The 21,164-nt window shown below is 36.6% G+C and overlaps 1 protein-coding gene across 9 annotated transcripts; it reads right to left on the bottom strand.

The window, feature by feature from the left end:
• Positions 1-865: 865 nt before the first annotated feature.
• Positions 866-17,109, bottom strand: LOC148842814 (protein argonaute PNH1-like). Of its 9 annotated transcripts, none has more exons than XM_088959316.1 (25): positions 16,854-17,109; positions 16,435-16,621; positions 15,551-15,694; positions 10,639-11,076; positions 10,289-10,497; positions 9,969-10,115; positions 9,695-9,828; positions 9,462-9,571; positions 7,871-7,977; positions 7,633-7,771; positions 7,430-7,546; positions 6,240-6,347; positions 6,056-6,127; positions 5,809-5,931; positions 5,475-5,634; positions 5,109-5,230; positions 4,528-4,665; positions 4,296-4,438; positions 2,635-2,697; positions 2,398-2,461; positions 2,185-2,320; positions 2,013-2,086; positions 1,621-1,715; positions 1,514-1,545; positions 866-1,212 (listed from the first exon to the last, which is right to left on the bottom strand). In XM_088959316.1, exons 4-25 carry the CDS (start codon positions 10,990-10,992, stop codon positions 1,043-1,045), a joined length of 2,817 nt encoding a protein of 938 aa, XP_088815442.1. In that variant the 5' UTR covers positions 10,993-11,076; positions 15,551-15,694; positions 16,435-16,621; positions 16,854-17,109; the 3' UTR covers positions 866-1,042. The 9 variants fall into 9 exon arrangements, with proteins under 9 accessions (XP_088815442.1, XP_088815443.1, XP_088815441.1 ...); XM_088959317.1 differs by having other exon boundaries at positions 16,877-17,052; XM_088959315.1 differs by lacking the exon at positions 16,435-16,621.
• Positions 17,110-21,164: the final 4,055 nt, after the last annotated feature.

Raw genomic sequence — 21,164 nt, 5'->3', positions numbered from 1 at the left:
AACTCTCCTTATCCCTTCCTTTTCAGTGAACTGGATTTCTAATCCTAAGCTCTAAAACATTTTAAACAGGAACTCAAATCCCCTATCTCATCGCTTTATCGTCTCTGTTTTCTACATCCCTTTCTGCATCCCGCCTTTCCTGTCCAAATGCAAAGAAAGATTGAGGGGATATTATTTGGTTTTGGGACTTCGGATATAAAATTGTTAGGGCAAATCTGGGCAAAGAAGAAATGTTACATTTTAAGATTTTGAAAAAAAAAAAAAAGGTAAAAATGCAACATAGTCTTTTCAATCTTTTTATTTGTAACGATTGTTCATTGTCAGAGATGTCTGAAATAGTTGGCACAAGGGTTTCGATGCTTGTCAAATCAATGGACTCATGGATTCATGGTGGATGAATATGGTAAAACCGTCAAATATTTAGTTAAAAAAGAGGATATTCCATTTGAATGCTGCATGAGCATGACCCGAACCCATTAATTAAAATCTTTCTAAGAGAAAAATGAAAAAGAACCCAGTAATCAAAGAAAACGAGGCAGGAGGTAGCTTTATATACCTTTGGCTTCTGAAATTTGATCAGTAAGAACTATGCAGGAAAAGACTTCCAAGTTTCAACTGAGATAGTTCTATGCTATGTTTGGTTTAAAGGAAAAAGTAGAGAAAGGAAGAGAAAGGCAGGGAAACCTTTACAAACTTGTATAGGTTTCCCTACCTTTCCCCTACATTTTCCTTCAAACCAAACACAACCTAAAGGTAATTTAAGCAAGGGATCCTTCCCTTCCCTCAAGTGATGATGCAAATTGCAATGAGGATGCAGGTATTTCCATCTTCAATGGCATTAGCATACATGATATGACCAGAAATATGAGCACCAGACCAGAAGCATTAATATTTCAGAACACTAGCCAAACAATAGGATCAGATATTACATTGAACAAAACAAAAACCTCACTGTAATACACTCTACAATATGAATACAACATTCATGTACAACATCTTTTTTTTCTTACTCTTTTATTCGCTATGTTTTCCTTTTCCCCTTCTAACAATAAAACATCACCTTTTTCACCTTCTCTTTCAAAGCAGGTAGAGGGCGAACGCATGATCCACTCACCGATTGTGTACCTCGTGACATAGGATTCTCAGACACCTCTGGTTCCATGTAAAACCGAGCTCGAAATGCAGCCAGATGGGCATAGTAAGCAGGAGGCACTGTCCAAGCGAGTATATAAATGTCAGAAAAAGAATGTATCATTGACATGCTATCAGCAATAGCTCTATCCAAGCATGTCTCTAGGTGGAGCACAATTTAAATCCACCTTTTTAAACTAGATTTGCATAAATACAAAGCTCTAATCAAGCATCACGAGCCACTCAACTTGTATAAATGCAATTTGGTATGAGGAATAGCTAGACAAATGGGGTAAAGAGATATAAAGCAGAATAGCAATATAGGCAATATGGACAACTCTTCTTGAACAAGTAACACCATAGTGAAGATTCAAATGCTTACCCACTGACACAGACCTGGTGCACCGTGCATACCTGAAAAGAAATCAACTGGATTAGGTACTAGAGTAACAAGATTGTACAGATATTGCAAAAAGAGTGAAGGATTACGTGTAGCAGAGATTGTTGGTAAGTGATTGTATCTCATCTGCAGTAAAATTGTTTTCATCCCAGAGGACATGATAATGAGCTGGTCGACTTGTCCCCTGCCAAATGCCGATCCGAAAAAAAGATTTTACATGATCAGATTACAAGAAAGAAATACATCTATTAGTGATTTACAAAAGCTTTCAAAAAAATGCGCCATTCATTTAGGATGTCATTTGATAGGAAATAAGAAAAACAGAAAGTTGAGGGGAAGTTCTTAACAAATTCTGTATCCCTCTCTTATCTTCTATCAAATCAAAGACAACCTTCTGGATTATCTACAGATTTCAAAACCCATCTTGTTTATATTGGTATTCACAAGTGGAATCCTACTGGTATTCAAAATACTCCAATACCTGGATTCCAGCATGACTGCAAAGATAGAAGTCAAACTCCGAAGGGTGACATATTTTAGAATCCACCACTGTACCTGCATGGTTAACCACACAAGTAGATGACCATGTGAAAATTTTAACAAATTAAAGAAAGAAAAGCATACAGAAGGTCTTAAAAGCAGATATCTATTACCAGGTAAGATATTTCCACTCTTATCAATGCTACTCCTATCTTTGTGATTGTTGGCAAACAGTCTTGTGTGGTGACGTTTTTGGACCACCACAAATGTAACAGGAGGTTGGTAATTTGGTTCCAAGGATGCACAAGCCTAGACAAGGTGAACCTATAAGCATTTCATGAAGCAAAGCAACTACACTTTATGATACAGATCAGTTTTGAACTTACCTTACGGATAGCATCTAATTCAAATAATAGAACCTGATAGAATTGTCCTTCACTGACACCATCTCTGCAAGGAGTATAAAAAAAATAAAAAATATGCAAATAAATACAGGACATCAGAAGTTTAGCGTCCATCAAGTAGGGCTAATATTAAATAATAAATAAGATGACAAGTTAGCATAATAATTTAAAGGGAAAAATAAAATAAGAAAACTGTCAAAGCAACCTCTATTAGAATACCTGTAAAATATTATCCTCAATGGCTTTTGTCCAGTTGCCTTCCTGAAGGAAATCAAAAGCTCCCTGTAGTAGTGAAGAATTAGTAAATTTCTAACTGGTATGCTGTGGTAGGGAAACAATGGTTAAAAGGAAATAGTACAAAATAAATACACAATTATGTCTCCTTCACCAAATTGGCTAAGGAATTAATGGTTTTAAGTAATTGCGACAGTTTTTAACTGATCATGAAAGCCAATCCCCCAAACCTATGGTCCCACTTGACATATGGAAACTCAGAAAGCTGTAGTCAATAGCATTTTGCAACCTCATGGTTGATAAATTGTCTATCAACATAATATAACTCCCTTCAAACATCCAGAGCGAAGAAGTGGAACAAGAGTAAGAATAAAATAAAATGGCTATGTTCCGTATTGATTTTGTGGGAGGATTGGTGATCTCACCTAATTAGACAGCAAGTTTGTTGTATACTTGATTATGTAATTCGTTTATCTAACTAAAATAAAGATATTAAAACTTTAAAATAAGTTTTTGGTAGTTAAGACGAGATAGATTTTCTAATCCCATACTTGCAGCAAATTACATCATAAAATCTCCATTCTTTAGAAAAAAAAAAAGGATTCAAAAGGTGATAAAAAAATCACCTCCAAGAGAGCAGGAATCCCCTGATCAGCCAAAAACAAAAGTTCTTCCGGATAAAAAGATAAATGTTACCCCAGAACTTTATTACAAGAAAAGCCAAAAGAAACAGTACATAAGTGTCAAAGTTAAATACAATGAAACACTTAGATTCCTCTTAAAAGGAAACATCTTCGCACATCAAAAAGCAAAGACTTTGACTTCTATAAGGTTGAACATGTCCAGAAGAAGTGTTACGAAATATAGCCAATATGTTCTAAGCAAAAAATAAAGATTTCATGGTCCTCAATTCCATTTATAATTTGTTGGGGAAAAAATGAATAGAAAATTGTTTCAAGGCAAGAGTAGGGATACTAGAAGATTAGTGGCTGTATCATTGTAGGGTGCAATCCCTTTTGGTGAATCCCTTTTTGAAGGCAAGAATAGGAATACTAGAAGTTCAGTAACTTGTTCACATCGAATTAAGTAATTAAGACAAGGACTTTTTTAGGTCAGACCTCTAGTCATCTCTTCAGATGGAATCATGAAAAGAGGTTGTATCATGGTAGGGTACAATCCCTTTTGCTGAATAGTTGGTCTCAGCTGAGAATTGGAAGCAATTTTACTTAATAAAATTTATTTTCTTTTGCTATAAGAAAGGTTGAAAATATAATAGTCCAGATAACCAGGACCATCCAAGACCCCAGATAACTGGGACCAACATTGGGTAATGACTTTTTTATGGAATAAATTTTCAGGGACATCTCTAGCACTTCAAGGAGTGCAACACTTAACCCTCTGTATTATGTTTTCTGACACTTTACCACATTGTACATATATAATGTCAAACCCTCTGATCATGTTAAAATGAATGAAAAATTACCAAATTGCCCACAAACCATTTTTATGCCTTGTGCCCACTAGGGTGAAGCCAAGATTGTTTTTGGTCCCCTCAACAATTATCCATGAGATGGAAGAGAAGAGAATACATGATCACATTTCATCATAAGGACAAAGTGGAAATTGGAAAATATATAGATATGCACCTGATCATGCCCCCAGTGACAGTTCCCCGTTGAGGATCATTCCAAGTTTTAAACAAGTCCTGAATAAGCTCTTGTCGATGAGCTTGAGCACACACTAGCCCAGCGTATTTTGTAACCTCAGGCCAGTCTTGAGAGGCTACAACCTGTGCGAATGAATAAATATGAAAATTATGGGATTTGAAATGATTTCATCTGTGTACGATTCAAGTAATACAGTAATTTAGATCATTACAGCAGCAATTGATGGACTAGAATCCTCTCCATTCTCTGGATGAGTTACATCCGCACCAAATATAATTGTGGGGATGTCACTGACCAAAGGAATTCTCCAACTCAGAGCATCTAAAAGCACAGTATTTCTTCCTCCCATCTGCAGAGGAAAATGAATAAAGATGAAAAATATGTTGGAAATATAAAGACATAATCTCTTTAGTTATTATGTTCTGCCCCTTCAAGTTGGATACATATAGATTAGGGCCCCATTTGGCGTGTCTTTCCATGCAGTCTGTTGGCTATTTACAAGCACGGCAGACCATGCCTGTATCTTTTCCCGTTTGGTTCGTAGTAGATCTAGCTGCCAAAAGCCGACATACCGAAAAGACACGAGAAGCCCATTTTGGGTGATTTTCGGGAAGCTCCAAATGAAACTTTTCAGTATTTTTCGATTTGTCTTCGTGCGGAAAGACACGCCTGAACCAAACGGTCTTCGGGGTGTCAAGATCTTATTGCAAAAGCTCACTGCGTCTTTTGACTGTCAAGATCTTCTCAAAAAGACTTGCCAAACGGCCCCTAGGTTATGGAGTCAACACTTACCTTAACATTGATTTTAAGTGACAAATTTGCCAGGTACTGTTTGCTAATCTTAAAGACATGCTTTGTTAGACAGCATTGGGATATCAACCCCAAATCCGTTTCGCAAATTCTCTTTAAGTCACCTGAACATAGAAAACATTATTTCAGTATACAGTGACATGTGGTTTTATCACATTCCCTTCTAGTCCTTTAGGATAAAGCAAAAAATAAAGTAAAATTAGAAATTCAAAGTACAAGACGGGGTAAAGTAGAGCTCATAAATATGTTCAGGCACATGTACTATGGATCTCTGGTAACACTGGCAAGCTGCTTGCTACCAATCACCAGAGAATTAACCTGATAAAAAATAATACTACAACAACATACCATAAAGAGAACCATTATTGTCAGGGAGAATGGCAATAAGTAGTTCTAACTCTTTCCCCTTAAGTTTGTTCATTGCTGCATTATATACATATTTCAAGGCTTTCTCTACTTGGTCAGATCTTGCTGAATGGACTGGAATCACAGGTTCACGGTTGAATTCCTATCATGAAAAGATGATGAACAATAAAAGTTAGTCTAGGCAAGCAAGTTGTGCATGCAGGAACCTTATATTCCTGAATGGACACAAACCTTTTCAGTAAAGACCCTCATTGTGACTACAGAATAGAAGGAATCAAATGATTCCAAAAAGTACCAGGGAATCGGGAAAACTTACCATACCGGAGACTTGGCACATCTGTGCCAGCTCCTGACAAAAAGTATGAACAGTGCTTTCTTGAACACTTCTTGAAAAGTTGATACAAGCCCAATATTTTACAGTGCTGCCATTTATCATTTTCTGTATTAAAGCAAATAAGATTTACTTTCCAGAAGTAATCAACATCCTATGATTTTTTTTGCTAAATAACATCCTACAATATGATTGATGAAAAAAGTTCAAGCACAGCTTGGGCATGAAGTACCTTGTTCATCATATTCCATTGACCAACCTGAGGCAAACAATCTTTTTCTTTCCCAGAATCATGATATTTCAGCTATGAATAAACAAAAATACAAGAATAAGAAGCAAGCAATTTGAGACATTTTGTACGGTAAAAATAGAGATTGAAGAAAAGAAGCGTAGAATTATCTACTCAAGTATACTACCCATGGGGCAGGAAGAACTCGAGCTTCAACAGATGCAAGTTCATCAGTAATGCTAATACCAAACTCCTTTGCATAGGGATTTTGCTTGTATCCATTTTGGTGAACAGTCTGAAAATAACCCAGAAAGTAATGGATAAGAAAGAAACTAAATAAAACTTTTAATACAGAGTTGTTCAAATATCAACCTTATTAAGTTTTACTAACATCTTAGACAAAGCTAAGATGCATTAGTTAACGTAGAAAAGATGATTTATGGTATCAAGAGAAAGACCTTGAGGACAATTAGAGATAATGTTTATATGTTCACCATTGTATATGGCTTGTGTTGCAAATGCAGCAGCTAAACTTCAGTTATATTAGAGATTATCCTAGATTTGGGATCACACCAGAGTGTTGTAATAATTTAAACATGTTTATTATTTTCCTAGAATATCTAAGTTGGAATCAATTGAATAATGCCCCTGATCATCATATGCATATATCATGCACTTCATTTCACAAAGTGCAATGAACTCCAATTTGTATACAAGCATTTTTGGTAGAAAGCCCACTGGGGATCAGATCAAGGCAAGTATCTTCTCTACTCCATGCTTGGTAAACCGGTAAGAAAAGGATATGGGCAATTCAGTGTTTTAAAAGCACAAAGGGCATTTTGTGCCCAAGGTGCAAAATTAAAAAAAAAAAACAAAATAAATTAAGAAAATATTAAAACACTACTAATTAAAAAAATGCAAACCTTAGTTTTTCAAAGGGAAAATGAAAAAAGAAAATCATGCATTGCATATAAAACATATTGAAGCAATTCAAACTGTCAATTTCTTTATTTCTTTCTCAGTTGCATTATTTCAAATAACTAACGTAATGCTAAACATCTTTCATTCCTAATTCTATGAGACACCCTTGTACCAAGCCCCTTGAGGCAAGCCCAAACAAGTCCATGTTAAAATCTTAAATTCTTAATCACTACAAAAAATGTTTTATAATTTTAATTAACTTTTAAAAATATCTTTTATTAGGAAGAATGAATGAATACCATTAAAAAATAGGGGCATAGTAACCTTGACATATAGTAAGTTGGCTTTAAAATGAAAAAAAACTCTTAGCACATGGTTTCAAAAGCATGAAAGGTTCCTAAACCAAGTTTCTCATAATCAAAACAAGTCTCATTCTATGTATTCAACAATCTATACCTGCAAAATGTCCATTTCCTGTTCCCGTGGTCTCTGGCATGTAACCTTTAGCAAGGAAGTTATCTGCTTGTCATTCAACCTCTTGGTGTATCTCTGTCCCTCAACAATCTTGCAAGCCTGGATCATTATGTATGAAGACAAAAACTTGAGAAATGAAATCATGATATCCTAAATACAAGAGATGCTGAAGATATGGAGTCCACCTCCATTGGCAAATAATTTGCCTTCCTCTGGTTTCCGACTTGAAGGCAAGGAAGATGGGTATGTTGAATGGTAAACCCATACATCTCTTGAAAGTATTCAACAACTGATTTCATATTCATTTGCTCATCAACTGGAAAACTGTTATTGGGAAGAAAAGAAGACTTGTAAGAATATATTACAATGTTAGACAATGCAAGAGGAGACAACTTAAAAAGAAGTAGCAGAGATCTATGGTACATTAGTTCTCTTGTAGGTTGTGATGTCAACCCCGAAACACGGTACTTTCTTCGTACATTTCCTCTGTGAGTAACTTCAACTTTGACACCTCTAAGGGCCTTCTTAACCTGTACAATATGTCAATATAACTTATGGTTTGCTTTATTTGTATTAAATATGTTGCACTTTGAGACCTGGACAATAGCTTTCAGAAATAGACTAGAAGTTATGTACTTATATTAGCAAAAGTGCCTCTTCATATCAACTTTATTTCTAGCTCTCCAAATACATATCTAACATCAGCTAAGAGCTCACATGTAACATAGTCTGATTATTTGATGCACCATGAGTAAATATATCATTACTGATAATGTCAAGTCAAGGTGGTGACTAGTCATTTTTGTCCATCTTTCCAAATCGTTGACTAGTTGGTGCATACATAACGACTAGAAATGCGCTGAACTTAAAAATAAGTATGTATATTCTAAAAAGACTAAAGATTACAAATATGCAATAAAATATATTATATGGAACATTAAAGATGTTATAAATAAGAATTTTGTTTGTGCATCTAGTCAATTGGGGTCCTTCATGCCTAGTCTGACATTTTGACTACAACAGTCTTACTGTCCTTGTGTACAGAGTCACGAAAACAAAAGAAAAGGAAAGGAATACTCAATCTATCAACTTGAACCATTCAATAAGGTCATTTCTTGGTCTAATAGTAAAATCATAGGCTGACAAGCATGAGAATGTAATTTCAAGTCCAGGAAAATGCACTTTGAGCCCAAAAAAAAATGTTGGAGGTTAGGTCCATATCCAATCCACCCCTCCCAATACTTCAGATAGATGGGGCTAACATTGGGTGATGACATTTTTCACCTGAACCATTCAATCGCAATACATCTTCTAGGGTGCATAAGGACTAAGAATTGAACTCCCCCATCCTAAAAAATAAAGAGATAAATATATAGCAAAAACTAAGAAGAACAAAGAATGCAATCAAGTGGTTCAATTCTGATAATCTGCAAGATATAAGTCAAAGAAACTAGGTAACAAGTTGGTTGCCCAAACCACTAAGCATATATAAGAAGCCTCAGTGTGACACATAGACTAACAAGAGTTTAAGAACTCCAAAATGCTTCATATGTTAAATATTGAAGTTTTAAGCTAAACAAGCAAACAAAATGAATGAAAAAAAAAGAAGCTATGAGATATGAACTTCAAGGGGATTCTATTTAAGACATTTCCATTGAAATGTAGTCAATACACTGGAAAATAAATAATGAACTCAGAGAGTTCAATTCTAACAATTTGTGAGAATAAAAAAATTAAAAAAAGATCTTCAAGGGGATTCTAGGCTACAAGCTGCACTAACTTCACATATAAGATGTTGAAGTATAGAGACTCCAAAAAGATCTTTCTCCGCACATTCAACCACATTACCTCCACTGTGGAAGATTGGATGGATTGCTAGCTACTACCAACCCAAAAAGAAAGAACAGACAACAAAAATAAACACACCAAATAGATCAAAATTCTGTCCAGCATGTATTACTACTAACAGCAAGTATAAATTGATCTTGGTTATCAACATCAAAAACTAGAATACCTTAATTCGATCAGCATCAGAAAAAGGCCTTGACAATGCATCTTTTCCCAAAATTTGAGTAACAAATTCAACCACAGGCAATGGTTCAATGAAAGCAGTCGATGACATGTCTGAAAATTGATAGATACAAAAAAAAAAAAAATCTTCATTGTCATGAAAAAGAAAAGAGAATACAATAGGGCGTCAAGCTTGCAGAAGCAAAAACAAGAAAATCAAAGTACAGGAATACAAACCAATATTCAGAGACAGCCCCATCTGTGTTGGTCTAATACTCTGGTAAAACCCACACCATGATTGTAGCCCATTGCCTAGATGTTGTGGTTTTCTAATGTCAGGAGAATAAAAGGATCTTCCAATTGATATGTACCTACATATACGTTGGTATTAGAAAGTAGCATTATCAGAATCTTTTTTCTTCATAGAAAAGCTTATCTGCAAGTGAATCACTGGTAAACTGAGAAACATCGGAAAAAGGTGAAAAAACTAAAAGAGAAGATGAGAAGTCACCTTTGGCTGGAGACTTCCCTTAAGACAATATCAAGGATCTGAAGAGCATCTTGAGGAGTATCAACTTGTTTTCCAGCAAGAAATTGATGTAAATGGTGCATGTCTGCACGAGCTACAAATTTGATTTGCACCTTAAATTCTCGTTCCCTGATACAAATGTTTGGAAATTTACAGGAAAAACATTCATGGAGCTTTAAATGAAATTTTTGTTAAGGCAATACAACATGACAATATCAAGCCCAAAAAGGAAAAAGCGAATCAAGAAACAAGGGAACAGGTAAAAATATAGACCAAATGACCAATAAAGTAAAACAATTAACCTTGTAATTCCTAGCTCATCATCTTCATCGACCAAAGTTACTATGAACTCTTTTGAAGTAAAAGGCAGCAATCCAGCCGTGTAAAGGCTCTTGCTTCCATCATATGCAGGTAACCTCATACCAAGAGCAGTCTCTCTATAAAGCTTCACCAACTGTGCCATGATAGCTCTGTTCACGCGACGTGAAATCACTTCAGGGGTTATAGTAACCTGGAAAAATGAAAAAGAACGATAGGACACTATGTTAACTATTCGTTGAGCCTTTTCATTGTGCTTCTACTCGCATTAATCTAAACATACTGCATGTGACTGCTCAAAAGTTTCATAAGTATAACGGGGAATGAACCTTACATCGTACTGATTCAAATCCTTGTCCGGTAACTCCGCCAGGAAATGGTTCGCTTTAACAATACACTTCGTACCCACCTGACCATAGCCAGGTCGGCGATGGAATACAATACCTTTGGTTGAAACTGGAGGTCCCACATCAAGATTAAGATCTACTTTCTTTGGTCTCTCCACTTGGGCAGCTTTCCCCCTCCCCTTTCCCCTTCTCCTTCCTATATTCTTCTTTTGATCTTGCAAGCAAACTGAACAATTCTTTAACATCTGCAGTGGGGGCTTCTGCTGATTCATGGAATTCTGAAGAGGTTTCCTGGAAACCACATGTTTTTCATGGGGGTCTTTCATTTGACCAGCAGGCATCGGGCAAGAGAACAGAAAAACTCTATGGAAGCTCCTCTATGCGTTGGCTGGTCTCATTTATCCTGTTTAGCTTGATTGTTGCACCTGTAGTTCAAAGATATTTGAAGGCTTATCACTTGTGGTATTGCTGTTATGATCGCAGCAGTTCTAGCATGCGTTACTATTAAATTAATGCGTCTCTATAAACTCAAAAACCCATACTCCATTGAATGTCATTAATAATGAGCTTACCAGCACAGAAACGAGAAAGATAAACCACAAAAAGTCTACAATAGACGCACACACAGAAAAGCTAAGACACTGGGTTTCTACAGATACCCACATGACACTTTTCACGTTTTCTCTGAGTATCCTAGAGAATATCGGGCTGTTCAGAGTAATAAAATACAGCGAAGCAAAGAGAAGCTGGTAACGGCCGCAAGAGGAAGGAGAGGTTGAACTCTCGACAGTTTCACTGTGCCAAGGGTTGTAACACGCAAACATGCAAAAAGAACTACAAAATTTCACCCTTTATTCATGGATTTAAGAGCGGAGCAAGAAAATTTGAAAAAGTACCCAACATAAAAGTGGACCAAGAGAAAAGGAAGCTTCAAAAGTGAAATGAAGACATTATTTTACATATTTTTTGTTGTTTATTCCTATGGAAAAAAAAAGAAAACAATATAATATTATTATAAAAATCATATATATTAATTATTTTTTTCTGGATGAAGGAACTAAGGAGACGAGCAGTTCGCACATGTTTTCTGGGGGTTATGTCGTGTGAAACACCACACAGAACAGAGCCAAATACACCAGAAGACGGTCCCTCCCTGAGATCAGTTAAGAGGGTAATCGGCTAACCTCCTCGTCTGTTGGCTTTAATCAACGTTAGTTTTTATTAATTACATGTTAACATGAAGAACAAATATAAAAGGAAAGAACCAAACCTTCTCCAGATTTCCATGGGAATTCATTTCCAGAGACCACCATAAAGAGCCTGTCTGCATGTTTTATTACACCCTTATTGAATACCTATACAAAAAGTTTGTTGTTCGTCGATAATGTAGATCTCTGATCTCTATGTAACGACTCTACAAAACAATGTTAAGGATATCTCACCCAAAAAAAATTAAAAGTAGGGTAAATTATAAAGAACCCCCTGTAGCATGGGGTGAGGGACAAAGACCCTTGCACTTCAAGAAAGACTCCCTGAACTTTGTTGTTAGAGAAAGACTCCCTTAGCCTCTATGTCAAATGATGGAAAGCGTTAAATATCAAAATACCCATTTAAATTTTCTCTATTTTTTTATTTAGTTATTTTTTTCATTTTCTCTTAAAACCTGACAAACCTAAAAATACCTTGATTGTCGTTGACAAAGAAGCCGATCATATATGGGGACATGTTCCCTGTCTCTAATGAATTTGCGAATAAACCCATCTTACCTAAAGATGCCAATCTTGCAGAAAACCTATTGCTTAGACAAACCTAGAAAGGCGATCCAATTGCTATGATGCAGTCGGCGGTGACCCAGAATAAGAGAGCTGGTCTAGTTAGTAAAACATCTTGACGTTGTGGGTTTATGACATTATATAGTGTGGCCTATGTGAAGAGATCAGAATATTTAAGATTGGCATGAGCAAATATCGAAATATAAGCAATAAAATTTTTACTATTAAATAATGGGTATTTGTAGTTAATTGACCAAAAAGCTATAAAACTTCCTCCATTCATTCTTCCTACTTTCAAAGCAGTATAAAATATGATATGTTGGCACCACTAACATCACCGATGATCAGAGTGTGGTTGTGAAAGACACTAAGAAACAACGTGATAATAGTTATGACCTTAGTTTTTTTAAGCCAAATACTGACATAATCTATCACTAATTCAAGTTTTCATATAAGAATTTAAATCCCTCAACCATCGACATCTAACCAAAAGAAAACTTTCTGACTACATAGTTTACATAGGCATTTGTAAAATGAACAATATTTTGATTGCCATGAATCCTTGAGTGAAAAAACTCTAATCATTGGGAACATCACGACAATTAGGAAAATGTTGGGAAAAAAAGAACATAATTCCAATAGTGAATAATTAACCCCCATTTAATCTTCAACCTTAGAAAGATTATTTGCTAGGTTCTTATTATGTTTTCTAGACCCTCACTGCATTGTATGAAAAATTAGAAAAGAAAAAAATGATTAATTAATCCAACAAAATCGAGAGGTACAAAGATCAGCTCCTAAAATTAGCATAGCATTGATCATACCACCCTAGAGATTTTATTGAGTTCTCAAATTCTATCTTCCAACGTTTTCCCTTGTTTTTGGGTCTTTCTTCACCTGAAAGAACTTTCGATACTCATCACTACAACCTGTCCCAACATGAGAAATTCCACCAAATCCGAAAAAAAAGATAAATTTCATTTCAACTAAGCATCTAAGCCATCTTTTCTCAAGTAGGACAAGGAGAATAAGAAAAACCGTCTTTTCCCTTTTCTGTAATTCATTTAATCAGGGAAGGATGGAGGCTCTATGGGGCTTAGACTAGTTGTATTTTCGACCAAATTAGCCACTATAAAAAGATGAATAGGACAAGGAGAATAAGAAAAATCATCTTTTCCCTTTTCTGTAATTCATTTAAGCAAGGGAAGGATGGAAGCTAGGCTTTGTGGGGCTCAGACCGGTTGTATTTTTTACTAGAGCAGTGAAGGTGAAGTTATCAGAAAATGGATCTTTGTGGGGAGGGATCAATACACTTAGGAAAGGGCATAGCATTCTTGCAAATGAAGCAGGTGGTGGCTAGAGTTCTAGGTTGTATTGGCAATGGAGAAAGGTTGTGAGCCGGTTTTTAATGTCATATTTAACTTCAAAGGTGAAAGATGGATTTCTTTGTCAGAAATTAAAATATAGGGGCCTTTTATCACAGACCCCATAATACAATGGGGCCTTTGTAATAAAGTAACGCAACCCTATATGGGTAATGACCGGACCTCTGACGTAGATTTCCCAAGAATGGATGTAGTAATCAGCCTCTAGGCTTTTTCTTTAATCTACAAAGAATAGACTTTATTTGCCTTTTTCTCAGTAAACCCAAAACTTTTTAGCTAACGGCGGAAACAGTAGCAACAGTATAGAGTCTGGTGTTGAAGTAAGTGCATCATTAGGGAACGGTGGGTTCAAAAATTCAAATCGGTGAACAAATAGCATATAAGGTTCCAAGCTCTGAGCCTCTGACCCATTAAGGCATAAGGTTTGGCAGCATTTGAGTATTGGATGAAGGTCCCAGACCGTAGTTTTCCTTGCTCTCTAATAACAGGACATAGTGCGTCGACTAGCTATCCATTCCTGATAAAGATGTGCAGTCGTACTCCTACAGTCTTTTTCTAAAGAAGGTGGAGACGTGGAGTGTGAACCGATGATAAAGCTTGGAAGAGTGGGCTGGTGGTCCAGTTGACACAGACGACAAAAATGGTCCGGCGCCCTCGTGCACCGCAAAGCTAGAAGCCGTCGCCAGGCCAGTCCTATCCGGCCCAGCCGGACAACTTTAGATGCCCTTTTTCTTAGACGTGGCAGCTTAAAAATGTTCCACGTGTTTGTCCTCCTCCATCTCTCTACGGAGAGCTTCAGCCGATAAGCCCCCCAGAGGACGTGGCAAGAGAGAGAGAGAGAGAGAGAGGTCCCTGTTCTCTGTCATCCCTCTTTTCTAACAAAGGTTGACATGGACATAAGCACTATAAAACTTGGATCCTGTATGGCCCATCAATCAAAGTCCATATCAGTGGGCAGGAAGAATCCACAAGGCGATCGACACAAACATTAGAGAGCAGAGCAGTAGTATATTTGCCCTGATGGCCTGATCTCCCACCGGTTCAACCTCAAAAGGACCACCTCTGAGGTTTGGTACAGTGACTACAGTCCATACGTAACATCGCTCAGGGTTCTAAGTTTCTACTTTTGCCATAAGTCATAATAACCAAACCCTACCAGATGCAGTTATGACCAACAGTATACAAGCAAGCTTCATTAACTAATAAAGGCCAAGCACCATCAATAATTGCAATGTTCTACCACAGCCGTCCCAAGTTTTACCTCCAACCCCCTCATCCTAGAGCACGTCGCCCATCGCTCTGCAACTCTGCAAGAAGAGAAGAAACCCCTGGAGCTTGATTAATGGACGGTTCATGGTTGGCCTAGAATTAGATGAATGGGCATGCGCAGAAGTAGTTAAGTGCATGCAGTTGTAGCCGAACATGGACAAAAAGGTCACACGCACGCCCTCTTGCTCTCGCTTCTCTGGGTCATAGCCCAAAACCAGTCTCTTAACAACTTATCACGTGTAGGTAGGTAATAAACAAACCCAAGAGAGGATAACCATCTGCGCTTCTCTGGGTCTGGGGAAGAAAATATATGGCTGAGAGGAAACGCCAAAGACTAGAAAGAGTGGACACATATAGTTTTAGCAATCATGAGACAGAGAGAGAGAGAGATCAAAAGCAAAATCGACGTCTGAGAACGCCGACCAGGCTGAAAACTACAGTTATGACTTATGAAGGAGAGTTCTGAAACAAACCTTTTGCTTTACGCTTTCTTTGGCGCCGCTGTTCATTTAACGCAATTTCTCCTGCTTGCTGGTTGAAAAAGAGCCAGTCCTTTTAATGTCCCTTTTCCATGTATTAACTATTAACTGAAACTCCGGCTTGCCTACCAGCACAGTCTGCACAAACAGGAGAAATGATAATAAGAGTAATTCAAATATTAAAAAATAGTGTCAGCTTCTTCTGCAAGTCTACAACTACTTCTCATCTGGGCTGAGATGTCCGTCAGATCTCCATCACGACCTGCAATAAAACCGCTAGCTATAGCAGTAATACTGATACATGCTTCGACATAGAGCGCTTTAAAATAGAATCCTTAGAGGAAAAACGCATATTAAGACGAGACTTGAAGATCCAAGTGTTTCAGTATGGGAGGAAGAGGCTGTGATGCTCTCGTTTCGACCAAATAGCAGAATGAGAGCGTGATAGGAAGTAAATTGATGATTATCCGCAGAAAAGGAGATTTTCCAATGGGCGAAAACTTCAATAATCTGCTGGTTAGTGGAGAAAGGCTTCAAGTCCGGAAACTCGAACTAGACCAAACACAAACGGACGAAAGAAGGATTTCTGAAAAGAAAATCAGAAGCTTCATGCATCTAGTTCGAACATATACTTTAACAAAGCGCTTCGAGGAAAAGAAGAAAACACAGGAAATTTGAAGGTAGACAGTTGAAAGAACAAGCGTTAGCAGCTTAAGCTCTATATCTTAAAAAGTTATAACACAAAACATCAGGCATTCCAAAATCAGGAAACAAGACCATCTGAAGCTCCAAAATCAAAAGACATAAACCGAAACCGATAAAATCCAAGCAAATGAAAACACAAAAATGTTGAAACCAAGCAATGGAAACCTTCTAACCTCCGAAAGGAACAATCAATGTATCCGGAACCGTAAAACGGATCGAACTTGAGATGGACGGAAATCGAGACCTCACAAACAGGCAAGCAAGAAAGAGAATGTCTGGGAACGAAGCACGAAAAGCAGGGAAACCGTGAATGCCTATAAGAGATTTCGGGAGTGGCGAGCGGTCGGTAATGCTTCACGTCTGCGTTTATTCTAATGTTATTTTACTATCAACAAACAACTAAACAAAACTGTGGCTTTAAACAAAACAACTTTAAACAATGAAGCTTTGAGGAGGAGCTTTAAAGATGTGTGAAGCGTGCGTGCATTGAGAAAACGATTTCTTTTTGCAAAGGAACTCTCAGAGAATAAATTAGATTAAAAAAAAAAAACAAGCAAATAAACAAATATCGCAAAAGCTTTAGATTCCATACGGAGCTCAGTCTCTGCAACATACTTTCAGTGCGTCTCCTCGCACTTCCGTCCTCGCGCGGCGTTCTGACGCTCTCAGCAGTGAGACGCGGAGAGAAAGAGAGAAAGCAGCGTATCAGGTTTCCGGCGTGGATTTGATCGGCATTGGAGGGACCAGAGGGGAGAAATCCGGCGAGAGGCTCAGCAACCGAGAGGGAGAGCAGAGAATGTTGGAGGGAGGGTGGATCGATACATTAAGCACTTAGCAAACGTGAAGTCGGCTTTGAAAAAGGTGCGGAGGCTTTTATATGCTCGGTTGACGGCGACGTCTTTTTAAGAAAAAAAAAAAGTAAAATCATTACCAGCCTTATATTTTTTTTTTTCACTTTTGCTTTATCGTATAATCCATCCAAAATCTGATCCGTTCAATTTTATTTCTCTTTGGTAATTGATAATTAGGATAAGAACTATATTGTGTCAACATTAGCGTACACGTGGCTAATTCAGTGGGTCCTCTCATCGGTTGGCAATAGTACAGTGCCATCTGTCATAAAAAAGCTAAATTTATTTAGTCCAAAGTCAACTTCATTATAATTGATTAATTCCAATTTTCTTTTCCCGGTAGGTTGGAGACTTGGAGTGTAATTTTTGCATGTGCAGGCAAGTGCAACCCCAACAATCGAAACATAAAAAAGGTTTATGTTAGAAAAATGAGTTCCACGTCCACCTCACATGCCTCAACCTACTATGTTATAATATAAGGAATGTTATGATACAAGGAAGGAATGATGTTGTCCACCAACCACTGGCGTTGGGTTTCAAAAACCCTACTGAAAATTTTCTATACAATTAACTGTTATAGCTTATAGGGATTAAGATTACGATGTGATGACTGCTGAATTAGAAGGCTTTGCGAGTGGCCCTTGCTTCATGCTTCAATCTCAGTGGCTCTTTTCCTCTTGAATTGAGGCATTTGAATGGGATGTTTACTAGTTGGAATTACAAGAACTTCGGACTTTGGGCTTGTCTTTTGTGTCACATAGCATAGAAGAGGATGGAGCCTTTTCATCCCTTCAAAGCTTAATTATATTTTGCAAGGCCAACAGCTGGTTGGTAATGTCTCTTCCTGATTGTAGCGAAAACTTGAAATTGAATCTCACCTGCCCCCGAATTGGGAGAGTTACGGGTTTGGGATGGATTATCCCTGTTGTATAGCTCTTGAAAAGATATATAAAAAAAGAGTTTAATTATATTTTCAAGTACAATAGATAAAAATGCAAATTTTACCTCCAATTTAGCTTTTATACTATTTGGGTCAAAACAATTTACTCAGTATATAATCTGGTTTTTCTCAAACAAACCGTGTATTGCATCCCCTCCCCCTCCAAAAATAAAATAAAATAAGAAAAGGAGGGAAAATCATCAATTTTAGGTAAACCACAAATATGCACTTTTGAGGCATCCACGTGAATTGTTAAGAGTGTCTCTAAAAGACTAAAACAAACAACTGACAAATTTTTAAGGCAATGGTGGCCAAATATATATATATATATATATATATATATATATATATATATATGCTTTTGCTGATGGGGCTGTTATTTTCGTTTGAAAAGGATAAAACCATGCATATTGGCCAAACACCTTCCGATTGATTATCATATTTTACATACTGACTTCAGTGCCCGCAGGTACCCTTCGCAACTCAGTTCTTTGAGTGTTCACTTTTTGGCGCTTTGTGGTGTCCTTTTAAGGGGTCTGTTTGGCTTATGGGAAATTAGTGACGAAGAGAATGTTCAAGGAAAATCCTTAAGCCATATTGTGAATTTTATTAAAATTTCTAAGAACCCAAACATAGAACTAGGAAAAATGTGATGTTCATCGTAACATACTGTGAGATTGGTATGAGGCACGCTGTGAGCAGCAAACCTGATCTGCTCTCAAAGTGTGTTCGCAGCTGTTGTCTTTGTCTAGAGTCTAGACTAGCAATGCTTTTTCCTATTTGCATGATTATGGCTAGTATAAGTGCATAACTTTTTAGGACCCTCACTCACTTAAACATTCTTATCTTGAGAAGAAGTATGGATGGGCCATTAGTAGCATGTTCAACTTAGATGGGGAATTTCCTCCTAATTTGTTTGCCAAATCAAAATTTTCATGAAAAAAATAAAAAGAAATAAGATTTAGGAAACACATAACATGGAATTATGAGTCCTTCTATGGATTTTCTTTTTATGATTCTTTGAACTGAACAAGTGAATTTTCTTTGGTGGGAATATTTTTTTTGTGTTTGGCCATATGCTTTTTTTTTTATTTTTAGGAAATTATTTTATTTTTAATTTGAAACTTTATTTCTTTTTCACAAACCCCTAAATCGTTTTTCGTTCATTAGTATTTTTAAGCTTTACACTAGGAGTGATTTGGGCACATCCATTTTTCTTTTTTTTTCTTTTTTTTGTGATAGAAGGGAATCATGCTTTTGTCTTTCACAAATCACAACATCTTTTAATTTCGAATGATGATTAAGGGTGTCCTTCCTTTATCAAGTCTATAATTGATTCTCTGATCTAATGGTCCTAAGTTGTGTGGGCTATTATTCTATTTGGCAGATTAGAAAAACCATATTATAAGTTCAAGTCCTTTTAATTATTAAAGGAATAAAACAAAACATACTTTTGATTCTCTTAACTTTCGAAAACATACATGATAAAATGTACATTTTCTGTATGCTTGTGTATAAAATTTTCAGAGCTAAATTTCATTGTTTTGTATATCTCTGTCCTCACATAAGACTGAAAACTGGTGTGAGGGTCTCTCTCTCAGCAGGAGGGTTTCTCTCTCTACAGGAGGTTCTTTTTCTCACACTATGCATGAGGGTTTTTCTCTCTCACATTTATGAATGTGAGTTTTCATTTATTTCTCTTTGTATTAGTGTTTGTTGGAGAGGTTTTTCGGACAGATTTGAGAAACCACAATTTTAATCCAGGCCTATGGAGCAGATTTGAGATCTTTGGTTCTATTCAATATAATCTTCGTTTTCCCATTGCTCTTTTTCTTATTTCTGTTGGGCCTTGGTCGAATTTGTGTATGTTGTGTCTTTGGGGTTTACCTTGGGTATCTATTTGTTTTGTAACAATGTTATCGTTCCTGGCAAGCCTGTTTCTGGTGATGTTCAATTTCCAAATGTTTCGTTTCTATAACGACATGAATGGGTGACTTTTTTGTACATTTTACGTCCCTAAAGTTACAAGTTACAACTTCTTTTGTGAACATTTAGCTTTTTGTGCGGTCCATTCCTTGAATGTTTGGATAGTAGAGCATTAGGGAGAGTTCTAAAGCAAGAGGCAATCTTGGGCCTCTCCTGCTTCCACGTTTTCAAATATGCCATGGATTGGGTGCCATGGTGCTTGTTTTCTCTACACCCCTTGAGGGTTTTGCGTAGTTGATCCAGACTCATTTGGTAGGGAGACACGCTTGCTGGCTTCATCTTTGTTGGAGGCATTTAGCTGACCTTTTTGGCGTTTCTTAAATTTGCATCAGTTGCAAAGATTTCTCAAGTCGTTTTTGTCCCGATGCTTGTGGTTACCTATTTTTGTCTCAACACACTTAATATGTTTTTTTTTTATTGTAGTTCTCATTGCTGTTAATTTTTCTACTTTGTAATCTGAGCATTGATGAAAGAACTTGCCTTTAGGCGTCAATATATATATATATATATATATATATATATATATATATATATATATGATGGTTAATCGGTTACATTATCCAAGCCTTACTGCAATTATATATGTGGGCAGTTTCATGAATCCTGTTTTGTCATTTATTCCATTCTGTTTAATACCACATCCATTATAAGATTATGAATTTTTGAATCATTTATTGCTAATTTAATCCATTTTCTTTTTGGTTTATTTCTAATCCATTTATTCCTTCTATAATATATATATATATATAACTACTTATGGGTGTTATTAATGATACATCTTCTATATATGAACATATCACTTTAGTCTGCTTTCTCTAATTTTCTCTAATTTTGTTACCTATTGGAGTTGTTCCTAAATTCCATCAAATAACTTAACTTTTGATCCTATCATTTCTAGTTTCTCTCCGCTTATCCATCCTAGCAGATGATGCATTTTTGCCACAATCTTTTTGAGCATGTGCCTAACAAAATTTCTTCACTTCTTGTCATGAACAAACAACATGTAAACCTATCGCATGAGGAAAACCTGGCAAAGAGTTGATAGCCTTCACCAAGTATTTCAACTGTTCTATATCCTCGATTCATCTTTCCTTGTAGTTTTCTTCCTCCTTACATACAGCTATAT

This window comes from Nelumbo lutea, chromosome 8 (genome assembly GCF_056320005.1).
Source record: "Nelumbo lutea isolate HS-2025 chromosome 8, American lotus-T2T, whole genome shotgun sequence".
NCBI lineage: Eukaryota > Viridiplantae > Streptophyta > Magnoliopsida > Proteales > Nelumbonaceae > Nelumbo > Nelumbo lutea.
Note: the sequence above shows the minus strand (reverse complement) of the source record. Positions and strands in the feature narration are given on the sequence as shown.

Excerpts from the sequence above, each read along its gene's own strand:
- LOC148842814 (XM_088959316.1), bottom strand. The coding sequence starts at position 10,992 with ATGCCTGCTGGTCAAATGAAAGACCCCCATGAAAAACATGTGGTTTCC. Across the intron at positions 2,321-2,397 it reads AATTAGATGCTATCCGTAAG|GCTTGTGCATCCTTGGAACC; the intron begins GTAAGTTCAAAA and ends CACCTTGTCTAG. Across the intron at positions 2,087-2,184 it reads GAGTGGAAATATCTTACCTG|GTACAGTGGTGGATTCTAAA; the intron begins GTAATAGATATC and ends TTAACCATGCAG.